Source organism: Zootoca vivipara, chromosome 4, assembly GCF_965207765.1.
Source record: "Zootoca vivipara chromosome 4, rZooViv2.hap1.1, whole genome shotgun sequence".
Lineage (NCBI taxonomy): Eukaryota > Metazoa > Chordata > Lepidosauria > Squamata > Lacertidae > Zootoca > Zootoca vivipara.
The window spans coordinates 44,435,543-44,459,299 of record NC_142587.1 but is presented as its reverse complement, the minus strand read 5'-3'; the positions used below and the strand labels follow the sequence as shown (position 1 = coordinate 44,459,299).

The 23,757-nt window shown below is 40.1% G+C and overlaps 1 protein-coding gene across 10 annotated transcripts in view; it reads left to right on the top strand.

Moving 5' to 3' along the window:
- The window catches only part of DMD (dystrophin), a 1,006,777-nt gene that overhangs the window by 60,240 nt on the left and 922,780 nt on the right, over positions 1-23,757 (top strand). Inside the window, exon 1 of one of the 10 annotated variants that reach the window (XM_088668746.1) lies at positions 13,131-13,242. The exons of the other annotated variants lie outside the window; for them this stretch is intronic. Within the exon in view, the coding sequence (XP_088524872.1) occupies positions 13,146-13,242 (97 nt within the window). The 5' untranslated portion in view covers positions 13,131-13,145. Of the gene's footprint in view, positions 1-13,130; positions 13,243-23,757 lie in introns of those variants that run through there. 10 annotated transcript variants of the gene reach the window in all.

Genomic DNA, 23,757 nt, shown 5'->3' with positions numbered 1-23,757 from the left:
TTCCCCCCCCCCAAATAGTATGTGTTCTGCAGATGTGCACAAATAATTACTTTGGGTACAGTTAATTATCACTGGGCAAAAAGACACATGCCGAAGCATTAGATCTGAAATGGTCATTACTACCACTGCTAATAATGCGGCAATCCTTGGAATTGCTACTCAGTACCACCAATAAGCCCAGTTGCATTATCCCCAGCTGTTGAAGAGAGCAATCTATCTAATTTCCTGGAACAAAATATGGCAAGCAGGGGATGTGCTAACTCTTAAATTTCAGCATCCCTATTATTCCAAGTTTCTACCTACCAATTCTAACAGCTGATTGGTATTGTGAGGAACAACATGTCTCTAAATGCTAATGGGCCCATGCTTGTAATATAAAATGCAGATACAGTATGTCCTTTTTGGTATATATAAAATACAACAACCTGGGATGTTCAAAGATCTTCATACCATCACACAAAGAATGAGTTGTAATACATTATATAGTGCATTCATTAGTACAATCTTGTGTTCTATGTAAAACCATATTTTCTTATTATTTTGCTGAGAAACCATTTCAGGATTCCTGTACAGGTGTTGCTCTGGTTCATTTGACATCGTGAGTTTTAATAAGAGATCATAGGGAATGAAAGATTATGCACAATGCTGGCAAGTTGTTTGCTTCTACTGTGCAATTTCCTGGGAAGCAAATTAAATGTTTGTTTTAAAATGTAAAAGGCACTGTATCTTTTTTATTGTTGCTGTTGTTCTATTCATTGTTGTCAATTAGGTGTGATGAACAGGCCAAAGAGAAAATAATTTAATCATCATCAATCTATCTTGGGCAACTACTTTTGTTGATACTTCCTTCATGGAGAAGTTGAAATACAGAATTGGAGATATAGCTTTGTGGTAATTGCTGTCACATTGACTGGGAACTATTACTTTTGCCCAACAGTAGAAGTGGCTGAAAGAAGACCAACTCAGACAGCTGGAAATTGAGAGGCTGAAATTTTAGTCCTATTATCTTATTATTTGCTTGTAAGACTGTGTTGACCATGGAAAGCAAGGTCTGGCTGTGCTACTGGTGTCATCCCAGGTAGTGGGTGGTGCTGTGGTCTAAGGCTCTTGGGCTTCCTGATCAGAAGGTTGGTGGTTTGAAGCCGCATGACGGGGTGAGCTCCTGTTGCTCTGTCCCAGCTTCAGCCCAACCTAGCAGTTTGAAAGGACACCAGTGCAAGTAGATGAATAGGTGGTACCTATTTCTGTATGCTCTAGCTTCTGTCATGGTGTTTTGTTGCACCAGAAGCGATTTAGTCTTGCTGGCCACATGGCTCGGAAAGCTGTCTGTTGACAAACACTGGCTCCCTCAGCCTGAAGTGAGATGAGTGGCGTACCCCATAGTCACCTTTGACTGTACTTAACCATTCAGGGATCCTTTACCTTTACAGGTGTCATCTCTGACATCTACCGGTATGTATCTAGCATGTGCATCTTCAGTTGAGTGCTTAGGTCAGGCATCCCCAAACTGCGGCCCTCCAGATGTTTTGGCCTACAACTCCCATGATCCCTAGCTAACAGGACCAGTGTCGGGGAAGATGGGAATTGTAGTCCAAAACATCTGGAGGGCCGAAGTTTGGGGATGCCTGGCTTAGGTGTTCATGCAGTCATCTGTGCTAGACACACAGACACTAACTGGGCAGGACAAGGAGCCCTGCTGTCCATGTGGTAGCCCATATGCAAGGTTCATGTGAATGCATCTTTCTTTACAGAACACAAACCTGAGATGCTGGCAAACAGATCTTGGAAACCTAAGCATGACTGACTACACCCCTACTGCTAGGTAATAAATGTATAGGAGGCAGTTGCAAGGCAGCCTAGGTCAATGGTGGCTACTGTTGCCTCCCATAGTTCTTATAATGTCTTAAAATCAAAGCTTAAAACCAAACCCTGAGGCCTCTTAAGAAGTCCCCACTTGAGTTTCTTGCCTGATCCTACCTTGCCCATCTGTACAAGACCTTCTGCCTGGTGAAGAGTGCCAGTAGGTCGTATTTTCCACCTTGTGTTTAAAGCTCAATTTTGTCTTGCTTCTTTCCCATACTCTGTGCATTAGTATAGAGACAACTGAAACCACAAGTCATTCCCTCCAGCTATTTCCTTCTTATGGTTGCCTGCCCTTTAGCAGGTTTCTGTAGCACAACTTCAGTTTCCTGTGCATCAATGAAGCTGTTACCCCCAATACCAGGTGTTCCATTGTCCTTTGTAATATTGTCTCCCTTCCCATTAGGAGCTCTCTCAGGTTTGCAAGTCTCTGTACCCTCCACAGCCACCTCGGTGTATTCTGAGATCTGTGACTGCTGTCCTTGCACCTTTGGGCCGGAATCAGTATCCAAGGTGAGGGGTTGGAATCAACCTTACAGCTCCAGTGACACAACATGGCTCCTGACAGTTATGCTTCTGTGTTTCACCTTCCTCCAGGGGTTCATCTTCTGCAATGGACAATCTTCCTCCTCCACTCTGCCCTCTCAAGAAGTTCCTCATGTTGTCTAGTACCTCAAAGTGTAGATAGGCTTCCTGAGAAAAGACAAACCAGGGGCTAAGGGGATTCTCTCCCCCCCTTACACAAATCAGCAGCCCACTGTAAGCCCTAACCCATGAGATTACTATCATGTGGAGTGGGGGGGAGTACTGCTCCACCATCATTTCCCCTGCTGGACACCCCGTACTTCACCGTCCACACATTTGGGAGATGGTGTGCTCTGCTCTAAAAACACTGTGACCCTGAATTTCCCCTGCCATGTAGAAAACCAGTTGTAATTTGGCTTACAGCAATGAGCTGGGTAGTGATGAGAGCCTCTCACTTGGCAACACCTACCACCCATATATAGGAACAAGACATTACAAGGCATCGCAATTCGTCCCCCTAGCTCACTTTAATTGATTATTCGGTAAACATTGTTTTCTTCATTACCTGTGTATTGTTGAGAACATATAGAACCTTTCTGGATCAAACCAAAGATCCACCAACATCCTGTTTTCGAGTGATCAGCCCAATGCTTTCAGTAAACCCACAGGTAAGGCATTCAGGTCATCCCTAGCTGTTTACCTCCTCAGCAGCTTATACTGAGAGATATAGTGCTTTCAAATATAGATTGTCAACTGAACTGTCATTGATAGACCTATTAGTTATAAAAGCATGTGGCAATAGCAGTGAATTTCATAACTGAATGATATGTTGTATGGAGAAATGCTTCTTTATCTGTACCGGACAGTACTTTTATGTACTGTCCATCAATAAAATTGAGTGACCTGGACTTCTACTTTTGCCAGAGAGGAGAAAATGCACCTGTGTCCACTTTTTTGCTAATAATGCATAATGTTATAAGGGTCTGTCATTTCCCTGTCATTATTTTTCTCTAACTAAGAAGTACTGAATATTTTACCATTTCCTTTCAGAGAAATTGCTCAAATACCTTGATAATTACCCTTTTCTGAATCTCTTTCTCTTATTTTAACTCTACAATATCCCTTCTAAGATGTAGATACCAGAGATATACCCAATATTCCAAATACATCCATACCATAGATTTGTGTGCTGTGTTTTTACTCCTCTAATAATTTCAGATGTGCAATTCACCCACCAAATAACCACAACCGACTACCTCCAGATGGGTAACAATCAGACTAACAATCTCAGACTAACAATCATTGGTTTTCCACATGTAGTTTCCACATGTAGTCTCCACAATATTTTGGATATTGCACCTTTTGACTATCAGTGATGCAGCTTCCACGTGTCAGGGAAGTCTAGTTTACCTGTGTGGCCATTTGAAGCGCACTTTCAACATAATCTTTGCAGCTGGTGCCATGTTATCATCTGGTTAATTTTCTTAATCAGCATTTTAATTAGCAGCAAAATGCTTTTCTAGCTATAATTCTTTTTTAAAAAAAGAAGTGAATGAAACTGTGTTTATAGTGCTATAACACATTTTAATGTTTAAAATGATTTCCCCCCCCCCAAAAAAAAACCACCCTGGTTTTTAAAAATTACTATTTTAGTGCTGCTATTTTGTAGAAAGCTGGTCTGCCTATGTGCTTGTCATCCACCCCAGTGAGTGCAGCTTGACAGAAAATATACTGGGTGTGGTTCTTTTCCTCCATTCAATCTGACACCACCACTGACCAGTTAATTTAGAGCAGGGTCCCCCAAACTAAGGCCCGGGGGCCGGATGCGGCCCAATCGCCTTCCAAATCCGGCCCGCGGACGGTCCGGGAATCAGCATGTTTTTACATAAGTAGAATGTGTCCTTTTATTTAAAATGCATCTCTAGGTTATTTGTGGGGCCTGCCTGGTGTTTTTACATGAGTAGAATGTGTCCTTTTATTTAAAATGCATCTCTGGGTTATTTGTGGGGCATAGGAATTCGTTCATATATTTTTTTCAAAATATAGTCTAGCCCACCACAAGGTCTGAGGGACAGTGGACCGGCCCCCTGCTGAAAAAGTTTGCTGACCCCTGATTTAGAGGATTAAAATGCAGAAATGTACAAGATCCATAATAATAAAAACAAACTGAGTATGGCTATGAACTGGATTCGGCTGAATACTGAACTGAATCGGGCAGATCTGAGGCTTGTCCAAATCAGGTTGAGACAGCCTCAAATTGTTCCTGGTTGGGTCAATCCACCTGGATCAATCCAGGGCTGTCAAATGGCAGGATGGTGGGTGGCAGGGGGAGGAGAAGGAGAGGTAGCCAGCCTCTGAAAAGAGCAGTGTGGTGCTGTTTGCAAGAGGGTTTTATCATCAGATGGAAGAGAAACAAAAGAAACCTGATCTTGCCAGTGTTAGCTGACTTTGAATGCCAACATCTGAATCACCCCTTGAATGTGCAAAAGAAAGGTGTGGTGAAAGTGGTCACTGTGAAATGTGAAGCAAATCAGAGGTCAAGGTGACTTGAAGACATCTTTCCTAATCTACTCTGTCATGTAAACACTCAAGAACCCACTCGGTCTTTTGAAGGATGGTTTATTTCATTTTATATCATAAGCTGCAAAAATTAACTGAGCTCAACAATCTTGGTTCTTAAAAGCCTTTTCAGCACTGGAAGAGAAAAGAGAAATGGATGTTTTAAAAATCTCTTGAATATCATCTTTTTCTCACATTGTCAGCTAGCAAAATGTCAGCTGAAAGTAAAGTCTAAATGTGGAATCAAGGCTTTCAGACTCTCTGTATCTGATTTCAGTCACGTGCTCTCTTAGTGTGCCAGCACATCATTTTGTGTAAATGGACAAGGGTCTGGTCTGTACTCAAACTGAAGGCTGCCAAGAATAAACAGATGCTGTAGGATGCAGACATGTTTTTTTTCCACTCTGACTCAGTGTGATATCAATGCCTGGCATGATACTAGTAGGCACCAATATATTTATAGATCCAATATATTTATTTCCAGTGCAGAGTTTGGTGTGATCCTCTTTGCACATGTAAAAGCTTCTTTATTGACTACAGTGTCCAGGATAGCTCTCTCCTGTATAATGGGGGTGCAAACTGCCCCCCCCTAAATTACTGAGCTACTGGATCCAGATGAATGACTGGTCAGTTTGGTGTAGTGCTTGGAGTGGGATGCTGGGGAAACCAAGGTTCAAATCTCCACTCTGTCATGAAGATCACTAGATGCCTCAGCCTAACATTCTTCACAGAAAAAGGCTTTTTGTAAGGATAAAGTAGGAGATAACCATGTACAGCACCTTGAGGTCTTTCAAGACAATAATAAATAGCAATTAAATGATTGTGTGCCCCGAACTGGGAATATAGCCCCTGCTAACAGGTCACATGTAACTGACATAAATTTTACATAATTATCATCAACACTAGAGGCGCCAAACTGTTTTGGTACATTACAACCCCCACCCCACCCACCCACCCACCCCAAAAGTATCCTAGAAATATTTTATGTGTGTACTACCATGAAAATAGGTAGGATGTATGTTTATTGTGAGGCTTTGATTCTACAGAGACAAGAAACAAAGAACAAATATGCATGTGTGTGGATTAAAAAACAAAACCAAACAAACAGTGGCATGTAATGTGGTCTTAGTTGATTGAAAGGGAACAGAATGCTCATCCTCAATAGATAGGATTTATAGGAATTTGGCTAATGGGATTTCCTCCTGCAGATGGAATTGTATCTTGCTGCTGTGCCTTCTACAAAATATTACCATATGTACTGCTTTCAGTAGTGAGATCATTGAGTGAGTGAGTGAGTGAGTGAGTGAGTGAGTGAATGAATGAATAAGAATTGATTGGATTATAGGTACAAAAATCATTTAAATTCTGACTCTGTTGGCCAGTGTTATCTTAAGTGAGGAAAGCCAGTCCACGTTATTGGCTCCATTGGTTAGAGTATTGTCAAAGTTAAAAGAGAGGAGCTTCAAAAGTATTTTTGCTGAGTACCTGCTTTATCAAATGTCCTTAAATGTTAGGAAAAGTTATAAGCTTAGCTCTTCTTTTGTACTATTTAGCAGTGTGAAGTGGTACATTCGGATAAAGGTGTCGTGGTACCTACCCTTTGGAATTCCCTCCCCTTGAATATTACATGGACTGTTGTCTTTTCAGCGCCTATTGAATATCTTCCTCTTCCAGCAATCCTTTCCCTACCCTGTTTCTCATATTTTAAGACATACCCATAAAATAAGCCATAGCAGGATTTTTAAGCAGTCAAGGAATATAAGCCATACCCCGAAAATAAGACATAGTGATGGGTGCAGCAGCAATGCCGGCCGCGGCAGGAGGAGGAGGAAAAAAATAAGACATCCCTTGAAAATAAGCCATAGTGGTTTTTTTTGAGGAAAAAATAAATATAAGACATGTCTTATAATATGAGAAACACGGTATCTGTATTGGAAATGTTTTAAAGTTGTTTTATTGCTTTATCATTTGCACACTGTCCTGAACTCCTTTGGAAAGAAAGGTGATATATAAAATCGTGTGTGTGTGTGTACACGGAGGGAGGGAGAGTCCCATAACAAAGTGAAAATTTATCGATCATTTTCTGATAAAATTTCTGAGATAGTTATTCACACACACACACACACACACACACACACACACACACACACACTCCTAGAAAAAGGTGACTGCAGAATTCTCTCTGAATATAATGTCTCCTATGTTTTCATGGCAGTGTGAGGAGACAATGTATTATTTAGCATTGCTGAAGATAAAGGTAGCCTAGAGTATATGGGTTAGACCTAGGAATGAGTTAAGTTTTGTCCTATGGTAAATGAAACATGAGGTGAAACTGTATTTGATTAGACCTCAGAACTCTGCGAAGGTTATATTGTATGAAGGCCTGAATGCTAGCAGAAGCCGTGGTTACGGTTGCTAAGGAAGGAAACACCTTTGGCAGCTAGTAGTACTGAAAGTGAATGTCCCTGGTATTTATACTGATCAGGGGCATTAGAAAAGGTTTAATCTGATTGGTGTTCTGAGAATCGCTTTTAAAACTCCCATTGATCCTTGAATAAAGGTCAGTAGAAGGGAGAACTGCAAGGTGGCCAGAAGCAGTGGTCAGTAAAGATTAGAAAACTAGAATAAGTTATTTTAAGAGCCTTTTGGGACTGGGGTCATGGAGAGAAGGGCCTGGGGATGGAAGACAGAAAGTTAAAGAAAACAGGTAGAGAGAGGTAACAGAAAGCATAGTGTTCAAAAGCACAAGGCTAGGACAGAGAAGACCCAGGCCTGAAGAACATCTAGAAGAGGAAGAACCAGGAGACAGCAGCTATTAATAAAGAATTCCAGAAGAGATGGAAAGTGTTAATGATCTTTATTAAATAAATCAGTTTCCAATTACTGTATTTCCAAACTTAGGATGCTGTTATTTATTCTAACTGTGGCTGGTTAACATGTGGTTGGTTTGAGCATGTTTTGTCTTAACTAATCACCTTTAGTCTAAAGCACAGTTTCTTGAATGTAATAGGAAACTGTGAAGCTTTCAATCTTTTCCTCTTGTGTCTGAAAGGGGGGGGGGAGAGAAACAAGAAAATCTAAGGATTGAACTCATAATAATGTTTGTTGCATCTAAGCTAGGCTACTTTAGAATGACTTCTCTAAAGAATCAACCTGTTTTTTCCAAATTAATTTTAGAATTTTTCACCAATTCTAAGAATTTTGAGAGCAATTTCAAGTTTGGCTTTTTAAAAATGCTCTCAATTAAGTTATCATCTGAATTTCATTAGCCCACACTAGCCAAAATTGTTTTGAATTTTCAACGGTAATCTAATTTCACTTCTTTATTTATAACCATTATTTATGGCCAATAAAAGATTTTCCATGCAAGGATAGAAGATATTTATAATTAGCATGCTGAATGAAGCATCAGCTATAAATAAATTATACACTACCTCTCTCTGTCGGGGGAGGGGGGTGCCCTATTACAATGGCGTGTTTCCCAACAACTGTCTAAAAGTCTAGAGCAAGAAAATTCTAGCTTTAGATGTCCTGGTTTCAATAGCCAGAAAAGCACATGCTCCAGTGGAAAAAAGGACCTCACCTTTCGGGAGGTGCAGTAGTTCACTGGTGGAGCGCAGACTTTGCATCTGAGACTAATATACATAGAGTTTAAGGTTCAATCTCTAGGTCAGCAATTAAAATACAAAACAAACCCAGAAAGAAAATTTGGGGAAGAGTCCTTGCCCAAGAGCTTGGGAAATCATTGCCACTCGCAAGAGTCGCAAGGGAACAGTTTAGAACATAAGAATAGCCTGCTGGGTCAGGCCAATGGCGCCCATCTGGCATCCTGTTCTCACAGTGGCCAACCGGATGCCAGATGTGAAACCTGCAAGAAGGATTCAAGCATAAGAGCTCTCTTCCCTCTTGTGGTTGCCAGCAACTGCTATCCAGAAGCATTATTGCCCCCAACTGTGGTGGCAGAACAGAATCATCATGGTTGGTAGTCATCGATAACCCTCCATGAATTTGTGCAATGCTCTTTTGGTGACCATTTCTGCCTCCGGTGTTCATAGATCCATAGTTTAACTATCTGTTGATCCAGTAGCTTCATGCAACTTTCATATAAGGGACGGGGGGGGGGGAGCCCTTGGTAAACTTTTATTGTTATAGCATAGTTTAGAATGCACCATATGAACAAAAAAAATTTAAAAAAAAAATCTACCGTGAGCTTCACTTATAGAAAAAAAAACCTAAGCATAATTTAATATAGTGCAGAAAGTGAGTTCATTCATAATCTTAATAAAGATCTCTGTGTAATGAATAGGAAATGAATTATTTATTTGCCCACAGCCCCACTTTCCTTCCTGTCCCTGGTTACCCATATGCTTCCTGTGCTTCATTCCACTTCTCTCTAGAAAATTAAAACTAACATATTTATTGTTTTATTGTTTGTTTGTTTGTTCGTTCATTCATTCATTTTATTGTTTTATTATTATTATTTATTGTTGTATTAAATTTGTATACCGCCCTTCATCTGAAGATCACAGGGTGGTTCACAACATAAAAATACAAAATGAGAACACAAAAACATCATAAAACAAAAGCAAAAACAAACCATTAACCCTAATGCTATTTTATTTATTAAATTGCTCATCAGTTAAATGGGCTATAGTAAATATAGCCCCCCACCACCACAGTCCAAAAATTCCCAAGTCACCAGTGCCTGTGAGTTATAAGTTATAACCTTTGTGAAATAACATCAACTCTTTGTTACTGTCTGAATGTTTTAACAATTGAAATGCAGATACCAAGAAAATATTTTTATGTATTCTAAATTTATGGGGCCTTCAAAGTCAGTCTTCCTTTTATTGTCTCTTTTCAGTTCAGAAATGACTTGAACCGACAACAAAAAAGGAGCTGACAGCAGTTTTTTTTAGATAGCCACTTTATAGCTACACACTTTGCAACTATATGATAGGGCAACCTATGTTGCTTTGAATACAAAATTAGCTTGTTGATATGTGCAGCTACAGACTGAGGAGCAGATGCAGTAAGTCTAATTCTAACTTATTTACATAAAATCTCTAAAAGGACATGTTATTCCATGGTGCCATATCTATAGCATCTAATAAATTTTCCATCTTGTTCCATTAAGCCAATCTTATTGTCTCTGCTAATTTGATTTTTAAGAGGAAAATGACATCATTGCTCACCCAGAAAGTAGCTGATTGCCAAGATACAGATTTTAGGCCGTAGAGTTGTGCTAATCTTATGTGGGGAAGTGGAATGAAAGGGGTAGGGGCATTTTCATCTCCATGAAGATTACCATGCTTCAATTGCTTCATGCTTTCCCTTGTAAGATTCACATGAGACTAATTCTGCTCACTGTAACAAAGTTGTCTGAGAATATTAAGCACTCCTACAGAGCACCCCTCTGCCTCACTAGATATCATGACTCTTTGGGGTGTATTATCCCTGATCTCTGACAAGTAAAGATATACAGGCCAAATCAGCCTGTAGTGAAGCAGGTTCTGTGGTGGTTTGACACTGGCGTGTTGTTTGCTGAATGGTGAACAACTATGTGGCTGAGTGGAGGGACTCTTAATGAAAATCTGCATTGTGATGGCAAAAGAACTCATGTAGAGGGCTGAATAAGGGAATCAGAAAATTTTATGAAAAGGAATTGGGTTTCCCAGCCATTTCTACATATGTAATATTTAATTTCTATTATTATTTATTTAGCTTTCATCGAAGCTTTATTAGACTTCAAGCTGCAATAGATTTGTCTTCCAAGAAACTGTTCTAATCTTAAACATTTCCCGAAGCCGTAGGCTTGAAAAATAAACGAGGATTAATTTGGTTTACATAATTTAACTACTCTATTCCGAACTTAAAAATGGAATGTGTAATGCTGGTGGTCGACAAAAGAGGTTTAAAGACTGTCTCAAGGCAATTTTTTAAAAATGTAGTATATACATCAACAATTGGGAAACACTTGCCTGCGAGCGCTCCAGTTGGAGAACAGCCTTTACCACTTAAACTCAGGACACAAGGGAGAAATGCACTAAGAGGAAGGCATGCTTGGCAAATTCGCACCGTGATCAACTCCCGCCTGGAAACCAATGTCCCCACTGTGGAAGGACATGTGGACCCAGAATTGGCCTCCACAGTCACTTACGGACTCATTGTTAAAACCATGTTTATAGAAGACCACCTTACTCGGCTATGAGTGGTTACCAGACAAGAATAAGACATAATTGGCTTTAAACAGCTGGTATAATAGACACTGAGTTGTGATAATCTGGATGCTTTTGGCTATTTAAAATGGACTTGCAATCCGAAACATGTAAGAAGTAAGACGCGGGTGGCGCTGTGGTGTAAACCACTGAGCCTTGGGCTTGCCGATCGGAAGGTTGGCAGTTTGAATCCCCATGACGGGGTGAACTCCCGTTGTTTGGTCCCAGCTCCTGCCAACCTAGCAGTTCGAAAGCATGTCAAAGTGCAAGTAGATAAGCGGGAAGGTAAGTGGCATTTCTGTGCACTGCTCTGGTTTCACCAGAAGAGGCTTAGTCATGCTGGCCACATAACCCGGATAAACTGTCTGCGGAAAACGTCAGCTCCCTTGGCCAGTAAAGTGAAATGAGCGCCGCAACCCCAGAGTCGTTTGCGACTGGACTTAACTGCCAGGGGTCCTTTACCTTTACCTTTTTATAATAGACACTGAGTTGTAATAATCTGGCTGCTTTTGACTATTTAAAACAGACTTGCAATCCTATACATGTTTCCTCAGAAGTAAGCCCCATTAAGTTCACTTAAGTGCTACTGTACTCATGTCCCACTTGTGGGCTTGCCATACATATCTGGTTGGTCGCTTGTATGCTAGACTATATGGGTCTTTGGTCTGATCTAGGAAGGTTTTATGTACTTAAACATGCCTAGAATTCTACATCTGTGCCTTTGTAAACGGGATCGTTTTTGCAGGTCAGTGTGGGTTAAGAACAGTGCTGGTACATTGTTGCCATGCACAATTTCCACCATGGGGGCAATTGTGTGAAAACCCGTTGAAGTTCAGTATTTGTTATGTGAACTTGCATTGTGAGTTAGGGGTGTGTGCTTTGGTATTCTTCCACCAATCTGATCAGATTTATTCATTCTACCAATCAGATTTGTAGTAGGGAATCTTGGGTATAAGGGGGAAAGTGATGTATTTACTTCAACATTACGTACCTTCTAGATATCTACTGCAATATCTATCTACAATATTTTTTATTAAAAAAAAGTTGTGTGTTTGTCTACCCACATTCTTCATGTAAGCTATTGAAACTAGCTGTTTCTTTAAAAAATCATGTGGCTATTAATATTCTTTAGGCAGTAAAGGGGGTGGTTGTTGTTTTAAATTAGCCTCACTAACCTGTCACTCACCAGATATTTTAGCTGTGTCTGGTATCATTTGAGAGATAAGATGCTACTAACAGAACCACAAAAACTACTTCCTTCTTCAAGTGCATAAATAACAGTTAGGGGCAAGCAATCACCTGCAGGTATAGAAAATCTATTAGGTTTGAATTGAGTGCTCTTGTCTCATTAGTGAGCTATTCATTAGGATTCACAGATATGAATGTAATTTTGCCTTGGATATCGTGTTGATAATGAAGTATGAGTAAGGACATGAATAATGTGCCCCAATACTGTATTTCAGGACTCTTTTCCAAGGAAAGTTTGAATGAAGTGATGGTGTGATTGGATAGGAACTAGTAAGTATTTAACTAAAGTACAAATGATAGAAGATAACTGTGGGGAGCGGGGGAGAAGGGGGAGACATGCCATTCCTCCCTCCCCGGAAAACCATTCTGGTTTAAGAAAAGCTGCAAGCTTTAATAATCAGTGAAAGAGAGAACACGAATGCCAGGATTTGGAAGAGATTTGCAGATGCACTGCTCTCTGAGGCAGAAAGAAGGCTCATTAAATGCAGGATGCTGCTGTGTCTCATTGTGTGTTTGCACTAAGGTATAGGTTTGCCAGACTGACGTATCAGATAAAGTCAGAGTGGTTGCCACACCAGCAGTGTAGCAGCTGCATAATAAATGATGGAGAGAATCATGTTAGGCATGCCCACCTAACCTAACTTGAATCATGCGAAAGGGGAGCTATTGGAATTCAAATAGACTTTCTAGTTCCCAGCAGTCGGCAGCAATAGAATGCTTTCAGGAAGATGACAGATGCAGGGGAAAGATGCTGTTTTGCACTATCTTGATTTGTTACCGCAGCCAACTTATTGGCATGATGGAGTGACGAGAAAAGCAGCTGGCATGGAAGGTAGGATGATCAAAGCCTTTGCATTGTTGTGAATGTCATTAGAAACTGACCATGACAAAGCATATGTTAGAATGAGCCTCTGTTGATAATGGCAGAGGATTTGTTGCTCAGGTCTTGAAACTCTCTGAAAACAGTGTTGCTTCTGCAAAATGGATTTTTGAATTGCATTTATGCTTCCATTACGTCTTTTGTGCTTGCTTCTCACCTCAGGGAGCCACTTGCATGAAAGATATTGTTATGATAGGGTAAGGTTAGAGAACAAAGTGTTTTCGAAGTCTGGGGAAGCCCAGGTAAGGGGAAAGAAACAACCCAGAAACCTCAAACGTTTCATATGGTTTAGTTGCATGGTCTTTGACTTCGAAATGCTGGCATATACATTGGGCTCGAGGAAATGAAGCTGCATATTTTGAACATTCTGAAATAGCAAATAGTATTGCAGATTCTGTTTTTGTAGTTTGCTTTGCCAGCAGGGTATCATCCTCCCCTTTTTAGTTCTTGCTGTGTGTTCACTTGTGTATTATTCTTATAAAAAAGGAAAATCATGTATATCTGCTGCAGGGTCTTTCAACAACTCTAGCATCTGTTTCAGCTGCTGAACTGTATTCACGTTTTGCCAACTTGATGTCTGCCCAGCTGGGTCTATCATTTCTCGCATGATTACTGTTCTTAATTTCTCTGTATCAGCTTGTTTCAGATATAATTTTGAAAACTGCTAATGAGAAATGACGGCAAATGTGAAATCATTTGAAATGGAATATATGGGTGTTTTTCATTGTTGTTGTTTTTTAACACAGAGGATATTCCAAATAATTATCTTCCAGTCTGTAATGTTCATTATTCAGTTGCTGAGGTGTTGTTTTGTTAGTATAGGTGAGCAATAAGCCAAAGTTACAGGTGACTTTGTTACAAAGTTTTGAGTTTATGTGAAAAAACAGTCTCTCAGCTCCATGTATCGTTTCCCTTCACCCCTCTTCCCTCGTTCCTAGTGAGCAATATTATAGCAACATACATGATTCATCCTGCTCACCTGTACAAGGTTGAGTCTTGCTGTTTATACCTTATTGGGAAAGAATGATTAATTAATTGGCAGTTTCCTGCTTTATGGAAATAATGTTTGCTCACATTTAAAAGTAAGCTTATTAAAAAGTGAGCTGAAATAAACTCTGTACCAATAAGAATACCTAAGTTAGATAAAATGTATATGTGAGTTTGTTAGATGTTTGCAATCTGATATCAGCTAACACCTCAGTACTTTCATTTAAATATCTTATCATATCTGTATGTTCATGCTAACATCAAGTTCAGTGATTGGCTGCAAACATGATTGATGTTTTAAGTGGCATCTGAATATACGTTTGTATAGATAAAGGGAGCAGCCTGATATTAAAGTGGTGTTATTCTAAAACCATGCAAAAATTAGTAACTTGGTATTTGCCAGGTACAAATTATTAAGACAAACTTGGTATTAGCCATTTTGATCATTTCAGCTTATTTCCTTGAATTTAAAAAATGTGAAGTAAAGTGCACAGAAAAAATATAAAGGTTGTTAATTTTCAGTATACAAACTTGTTCAGCGATTGAACTAATAATATCCTAATACAATTCAAATGCTCTCTAGGCAGGCTTGAATATCTCTAAGGATGCAGCAGGTGTATTCTCTTTTCTTGCACCTATTTTCCAAATTCATAGCATTTTCTTTCAAGTTGCTAAAGTGCATGCTTCTGATTTTGCTTTTGTGAAGATAATAGAAGGCTGTCGCCATCTAATTGAAAATAGTGATTTTATAGTTTGCTTACATTTTGTCAAAAGTGTGTGAACTTTGGACTGCATTAAGACAACACTAGGTGGAGCTAGCAGTTGATTATATGCAGAATGCAACATCAAAGGCTTTGGTTAAGCTGCCTAATGTGCAAGCTGATTTCTATAAAAATAATGGTAATAATTTTTCAAAAACCCTTTCAAGCTTGAAGTCAAACCTTCAAGTCATAAAATGCTAAAGTTGCTGGAGTTTGAAGGAAATAGACATCAGCTATTCCAGACACTGTCCTGCTGAATGAGTGCCATGCGAGGAATTGCTGCAAACATGTGCACAGGTAGAAGGATTAGAGGAAGCAAATGGAAATGAAGGCATAAAATAAGCAGCTTTTTATTCTAGTATACAATTTATCTCATTTGTATCCTCTGTGGTTTCAAGGAACAATAATGTATCCCTCCCTATTTTCACAATATTGGGTTACATAAATATTTTGGACTTTCTCTGAAATATTTTGTTGAAATGAAAAACTTTGATTAAATGAATTGAATTTTTTTTTGGGGGGGGGGGAATTATTACTGGCATTTTATAATGCACAAGGAAACGTAGGCCAGAACTGCATGCAAAAGTAACATCCATGGAATGGAAAGGGAGAAACAGATTATCATCTATGGTCTCCCTGTGTTTCACAACATTTGGAGAGTGTTGATTAATCAAGAGGCCTGGTTAGTAGTCTAGTACTACCCTGGCTCCAAACCTTGAGAAAAATAACATCCCGGTAGAATCACTAGTTGAAAATAGGTTGGGATGTTATGTTGCCTCTGACTTGGGCTTGTATTGGCTCTGGATTCATTCACAAACAACTGGCCAGTACTATCTAAGCCATGATTTTTACTGCTCTTTATTAACCAACCTGTAGAGTCCCAGCAAAAAGAGCTGTAGAATTCCAACAGGAGGAGGAAGAGCAGAACAAGGAAGAAGTACAAACACAGCTAAGCCTCTGTGACAGGAGGAAAAGTAAATCTGCTTTGCCAGCTGGCGGGGAGGAGTTGCGGTGGATCACGTGACCGCCCCCTCCCCTCCGGGGGGCATGGACATTGTTCCATGCCGCCCGAGGGGGATCCCGGCCACGTCATCATCGGCCAGCCAATTGGATGGCTGGGGGAGTGTGGCCAGGCCCCGTTTAAGCTGCCGCACGAGCTGAGAGGCTCCCTCTTGGCTCGCTCTCTTAATCTCCCCCTCTCCCCCCCCCATTTGCAGGTTTAGTTTTTTATTGGCCTTGCTATGGACCTCGGTTGGTCGCCGTTGAGGGGCCTGGTAGGAATTTTCCCACTTGGCAAATTGGCTCAGGCCATTTGGTTTTTGCCTACCGCGTAGCAATCGTCACAACTTTGTAAGGTTTTGCGGTTAGGCATTGGGTGACCTCCTGATGGGGGAGGGGAGGCCTTGCCATCATCTGCCCCTCCATGCGTAGGTGTATTCCGTTAAAGGAATCTGGGGGTGTGGATCTTGTCTGAAGCCCAGGGCGGGGCTAGGGCCATGCCACGTCCCTTCCGGGAACCCAGGGGTGAGCTCGAGTTGGTTTGCATTGACGGGGCTCCCCCTACCGGGGTTTACCCTTCCAGACTACCTGCACAACGGGCAGGAGTCAGATATAGACTGGTCTACTCAATGCCTAAGCCAATACTGCTCACATTCTGTAACCAATAAAGTTGTGGCCTAAATTTGCCCAATAACATTAACTTTATATCCTGTGTCCTAGTGTTTTATTCCTTCTTGAGGGAATGGTTGTGGGGTCTTGACACGCAATAGGGTGTATGAAAACTGCAAAGGCAAGGTAGCTGAACAAATAAAGTCCAATTATAACGATTAGATACAATTTATTATTCTGTATTATTTGTATAATGGTAGTGACTATACTGATAATTTTATTATGTCCCTATTTTTATAGTGCTACAACTCTGCAGAATTATTGAATAGTTAGGCTTATCTGATATAAGTGGCAAGGTAATATTTAAAAAATGTGAAAGCTGGTAAGCATCCAAAGTAAATCCTAAACAAAGGAAATGATATCGCAAGGTGCTGACAAAATGAGGATTTTGTTTTTTAAAACAAGAGCTCAGCAAGTTTCAGCCTGTTGTTGTTAAGGCCTTCCTCATGGTCAACATGAAAAAGAAGCCTTCAAAGCCTCTAACTGTATCACTTGTTTGCACTAACTGGCAACATTATACAATCAATGTATACAATTGACAGATATCTGCAGGTTTGCCACAGTGGGAGTTTGAAATGTCTCAGGGCACCAGGTTGAGGAAGGCTGCTGAATACAAAGACCAGACCCCCCCCCCAAATTCTTAACTTTGCTAAAGAAATTCAGTCCCAGACCCAGAACTGAAACTCTCTTAGCCCTTCTTTGGCCATGGTTATCCTTTCTCTCAGCAATGGATTTACTTTGAAGAAGTTAGTAATGATGGATGACCATCTTGTATCTCGATTCCCACCTCTTAAGGTTTGGTTAGGGAACTGTGGAAAATGTATTTCTTGAGCTTAAACTGTCTCCGAAGATCAAGAATGTTGGGGCTGTATTGGGACATAAGGAGTTGCCTTAAACGAAGTTAGAGCATTGGTCCATTTAGCTTGGTATTTTCAACACTTAACCTGCAATCGCTGCACACTAGGGTGATGACTTTTTACAACCTCATTTCCCTGTATCATAATTTGAGGAGCTTTCATTAAAGATTAGATAAAATCTTACTTTCAAAGAGATTTGATTAAAAAAAACCTCATGCACAACACGATTTTTAAAATTTTATTTATCAGTTTTTTGACCATTTTTGAAGTCACTGTAAGCAGATATAAAATTGAACCCAAGCTTTTACCTTGCGCAGGTGTGACATTTGTATACCCTATGTTGCTAAGAACACTCCCCATTGTGGAATGTGGTGTTGTGTCCAAATTTGATACGAAATATATATATAGAATTGTTAATACAATTTTATGAAATGGTAAAACGGCATACAAAAAAATTAAAAACGGTTTGTGTGTAACCTTTTTTAATATTTCAATGGAATATACCTCATTTTAGTCATTAATAGGCAAAAGTTCATCCATTTGTGCTACAGGAAATATTTTTTGAGGGAAATAATGAAAAAGTCACCACCCTACTGCTCACAGTTTTAAACTGGATCTTTCCAACCCTACCTTTAGCATGCTAAGAATGACTTCTACCACTGAGCTATGGTGCTTCCCCTAAAACTGACTATCCCTCTTCCCCTTTAGCAGAGGGGGTGCTGGAGCACGAGTTTGTGAGTGACTGATGTTCTTAAATGTAATTTTTAACACGTGTCAGGGATTAAGAGTAGAGGGACAAATAGAAGTGGTCAAGCACAGGTAGAGGAATTAGAAAAGAGACCTTAGCAGACAGGAAGCAAAACTGTGAACACATAAGCTATAACTGTAAGCAGCAATTCAACCCGGTTTTTGTTTTTTGCCCTATTTTGATTTAGAAGTGTGGAAATTGGTTTTGGGGGTAGAAAAGGGGAAAAACAGAGAAATCATATGTCATTTTTCGTGATATGTTAGCAGTTAATATATTAAAAGAGGCTCATAGGAGGGTATTCCACAGTTTGAAAACCACTACCCTACATTAGCACCTGACAGAAGTTAATGTGTCCTAATGATTGTACGGAACCAGGCTTAGATGTGATGGTGGTAGATCTCTTGTCTATTCTTTCTTGGCTGTTCCTGTTGCATAGAAGAAATCTTGGTTTTGTTTGTCAGGACGACCAGCCAAAGTATGTGTGAAAACATGACAAGCTGGTTAGAAATGATGGGCTACTTTGAAAAGTATACTGCTTACTCCCTGAAGGAGCACAATTATATTTGTCAGTTAACATTTACTGAGATGCATGCTAGCTCATGTGATGAATTTTCTTTCTTTCTTTTTTTTACAATAAAACCTATTTTAATTAGCTCATTTGAGTCCCTCTGTCTTAATGAGAAATCATTGAGGAGGGAAAATCATTTGAGAGAGGCAATTATGGACGAAACAGAGTTTGTGAAAGCCTTTTGAATGAGGGGGAGAGAGAGAGAGAGTAAAATCCAGTAAAAATTCTGAGAGAATAAATTTACCAGATTCTGAAAGACTCAAATGAATAGTACTGGGAATCCAAAAGAGGATGACCAAAAATGACTTGAGCCTTGAAATCAAAATGTACTGCCACAGAAGTGAAAGTATCCTGATTCACATTATTAAGACTTCAGTCATTAATATTTACATAAGATCTGGCTTTTCTTTACCCTCATAGTGTTGCAAACACTGTTCTTGATGTCTGAATTACTAGGATATTAAAATCCTGTTACTATTGTTGGGCAGTATAAGCAAACAAGTGCAAGTCAGTTCCAAAGTTACTTTTAGGGTAATAATCTTCAAACCTCGGACATCTGAGATAATTATTTCAAGCTTTTGGGCATCTGTACTTGCCATTATCTGCTGTATTAAGATACTCTTTAGAAGCACCTCCAGCTGTGTGAAAAGAATCACTTTTCCATGAGTTGATCTACATGAGGGGTTGCATCTGAATAGCACACAAGCCCTGTTCAGGTATCACCAGTGCTTTTTTTCTGGGTGTACTCAAGGGTTTGCACCATTCTTCTAGAAGAAAAGGACTGGGTATTATAAATAGGGACCATGCTCAATAGCCCACCTCCCACAATATAAATGCCAAGTAGCATCCACACATACAACATGAACATTTTCAAGGAGTGAGCCTTTGCATGCAAAGGCTTCCATGTGTCCTGGATTCTGTTGATAGATTGGGTTCCATGCCATGTTGTATCAAAGCCTTTTCATGTGACATGTATGTGCAAAAGCACTCTCTTTGCAGTTGTTTCTGCTAAACATGCAAACAGTATGGAGAAGGCAGGAGTGGAGGAAGGGGGCGTCTGCCCCGTGTGCCACTCTGGGAGGGGTGGCAAGATGGCCCCTGCCTCCCCCCAGCTGTAGAGCGGCCAAGGGCACGCATAGTCTGTACGGGCTGCCTCTCACATGGTGAACTGCCGTGTGTGCGCAGTGCATACAGGCTGCACCACCCCAGGTGCCGGAGAGGGTTCCTCCACCTCTGGGAGAAGGGCTAGTCAATGTTCATGATGTCAAAGGCAGGGCTACTAAGCCCACCCCAGTACTTATTATCATGTTTGCCTTAATCAAGAGTGCTGCAGTGCCTAAAGAGGGCTAGACACGTGGGCAGGTGTGTGTTGAATTGAATCCAGGGAATCAGTGGTGCCCCACTTTCCAGTTCCATGGGGGAAATCTCACATAATCAAGCTCACTCAAATTGTTGCATTATTCAGATGCTGCTCTAGCATCATGGGTTCAATTCATGGAACAGCAATGCTCCCACTATGGGTGGAAGGCTGGGGGGCCCTTATTAAAACTAAGAAGGCCCCCCTCCTGAGCATCGAGTTTTAGCCTAGTCATCACCTAATGACCCCACTTCCACAATGGGGCGTTTCCTCTCTAGCCCCTCAAATGGGCTCTGAGGGATTTGGGAGAATTCCCAGAACAATGTGCAGGGAAAGGGGGGACCATTCCATCTGTTTGTAATAGTGCCCTGTTGAATTCAAATGTGGAACCACCTCCCCACCTACATTCAGAAGTTTTAAAGTCCCATGACGGGGTTTTCAGTTAGAAGAGTTATAGGCAACATGAGACTCACCTCCTGTATCTGTTCAGCCTCTAAGCTGATTTAGAGAGTGTACAAATTTTTAGGGCAGTGTCTTGGCACCTGTGGCCTACTTCTGATTTAAGATATATTCTGAAATGCATCCTCTTAGGTTTCTGCCCTAGTTTCCTGAACCTCGTTAATTTTTCTTTAAAGAAAGTTTAGAAAATTGGGGGGGGGGCTTATTTCAATTCTATAGCTGACTGAAGAATAGGTATTTGAGGATAAATAGAGTGTGTTTAATTTTGCCACCCACCCAATTTAGATTTGAGACATCCTATCATGCTTGAATGATGTCTGGGAGAGAATGAGTCAAAAGATATTTATGGAAACATAACAGAGCCTTCCCCCATACAGCTGAAGGAATTCAGTTACTCCACACCCGCTGCAGGAATGAATTCTTAATGTCCACTAGAGACGTGTGTTCTTTCATGAGATGAGTGACATTTTTTTATATTTTTCAACATGACATTTAGCTGCTGTGAGTTATTAATCTTTCGTTTTTATCTTATTCACACACAGATATATATGCCATATATATATATATATATATATATATATATATATAATAGATAGATTAGAAATATGAAGTTTAAAAACACATAAATCTAATGGGTTATTTAAATAGCATCTGAATAGTAAATCTTTTTTCATACGATACCTTTCCAACATTCTATATATTTCTTAATAATTTGAAATATACTAGTGAAATGCATTTTAATTCTCTGATTTCATAGGACATTAGAAATAGATTATACATATGTGTATCAAAGTAATCTGCAAAATTACCTCTATCTGCCCCCTCCAAAAAAAACCTTTATATATACATGTATGTGATGTGGCCAGGCTTAATAACTGTTTGGTTCTTCATGGAATCAAAGAATACCTTGTAAGAATCTCATACTAATTCTTATTTTTGTACTAAGCAAACACATGGTAGCATGCAAATATCTATTTTTCATTTTCCTTCATTAAATAGTTCTCTGCTAAGATCATAGCTGCCAAGTTTTCCCTTTTCTCGCGAGGAAGCCTATTCAGCATAAGGGAAAATCCCTTAAAAAAGGGGATAACTTGGCAGCTATGGCTAAGATCTTTAATTCATGATAAACAATAACTAACAATAAATGTAATATTTGATTCTAAAAGGTTTGTAGAGCCAATTGTATAATCTAGAGAGCAATGCATCGTCCATTTTGTCCAATTAGTCTCCTATAGGCATTCTAGTCACATGTAGAAGCAATATGCAGACAGGCAGAGCAGGGAATGAGCATGCCAAACTCTGCCCTCCACTGCCCATCCAACACCACTCACAGAGAGTGATGGGTGTGGTGGCAGAGGGCAGAACATTGCATTCTCACCCCGGTTTGTGTGCTTCTTTCACATGAAAATCGAGTGCCTTAAGATGGCTATAGATTTCTCAAATTACATTGTAGCTCAATGTGTCGGCCCCTAATTTAATATTTACCAAATTCCTAAACAGGAAAAACAGAAGCAGATGAGGTCTCTCTGTATCACACAATTGCATGTTGTTACCAAAATAGATTATTCTACAGTGTCCAGCTATGTTTTCCAGCATGTCAAGTTAGTACAGTTAACACAACAGCACCATATTGGATATAACATGGTCACGCATGGACTTTGGTCTTTCAGATTTCAGCAGCACCCTGTGTGAGGCCAAAATTCAGTGCCCCCTGCCTTTCTGCTCAATTCACTACGTCAGGCATCCCCAAACTTCAACCCTCCAGATGTTTTGGACTACTATTCCCATCTTCCCCGACCACAGGTCCTGTTAGCTAGGGATCATGGGAGTTGTAGGCCAAAACATCTGGAGGGCCACAGTTTGGGGATGCCTGCACTATGTCATAGTTGCAATCCCCTGCAGCACCTCCTAGGCTCGGCATCCAGTGTGGCAGAAATGGTAACACTGCCCTAAATCCACTGCCCTAAATCTGCCTTTGTCTTGGCAATATAAAGCAAGGCAACAACTCTGCTTTTACTGCAGAATACCTAATGTACCTAATAAAGGTGGTCATTGAAGCATAATAGTTTTGATGTAGGCATTCCTGTTGGCCAGAGCCATTTTGTGGGGTTATATCAACCATTGTTTTTCAGGTTGTCACTTGTTTCTGGTTGTTGGAACACTTTCATTGTTGTTATATTACACAAACTCACACTATACTTCTGAAGTGCTACTGAGTTTCCAGCAGTGAAATTTCTCACATTCTATACTTCTAAGGGCAAAAGATGTGAAGGTATTATAGGTTCTATATTTGTCTTGTAATTATTCATTGAAGGGGGTGGGGGTGGGGGGGTAACACCTAGCTAGTAAACAATAAAGGTAAAAGTCAAGTATCTGCGGTAAATCAAAGAGGCATCTCTCTTTAGGTAAAAATAAAAGTATTTTTTCTTACGCACTCACAAAGAAAGACATCTTTTTTCTGTGTGTGTGTGTGTGTGTGTGTGTGTGTGTGATTTCAAATGAATCTCAGCTTGACTTTCCCATGGTGGATGCATTCAGCTTGGAGCTAAGAAAATGAAGATTGAAGCTTTCAAGAAGTCAGATCCTTGTAATCCTATTTGCATCAATTTAACAGTACAGGTCTGAAGTTTGATATTAAAATAAACATTGTTAACCTTGGGGAGTAACCAGTGTGGGATGTCACTGATTAAACCTTGCATCACAGCATCCTGGGAGAGGAAGGGAAAGATGAGGAAATCATATACTGTACATTTAAGAGATGTTGGATTCTTCTGTATAATAGTTTACTGGGGGGAAATATGCAAATTTTCACAAACCAGAGAGATCTTATAGGAAGTTAAAACCTAGCACTGAGGTCTTCCAGAACATAATTTGTTATTTGTGCTTATATATATAGCAGATGAGAAAGACTGAGGGAATGGTGAAAAGTATATCGGCCTGAACCTAAATATGGGCCTGAGGCTGTCTAGGAGCACATTTATATCCCTCAGAGCAACTCCAATGAAGGGTAAAAAAAATAATACCTGGCTTTTGAAACTTGAGCCCTGTGGCCACAAAACTAA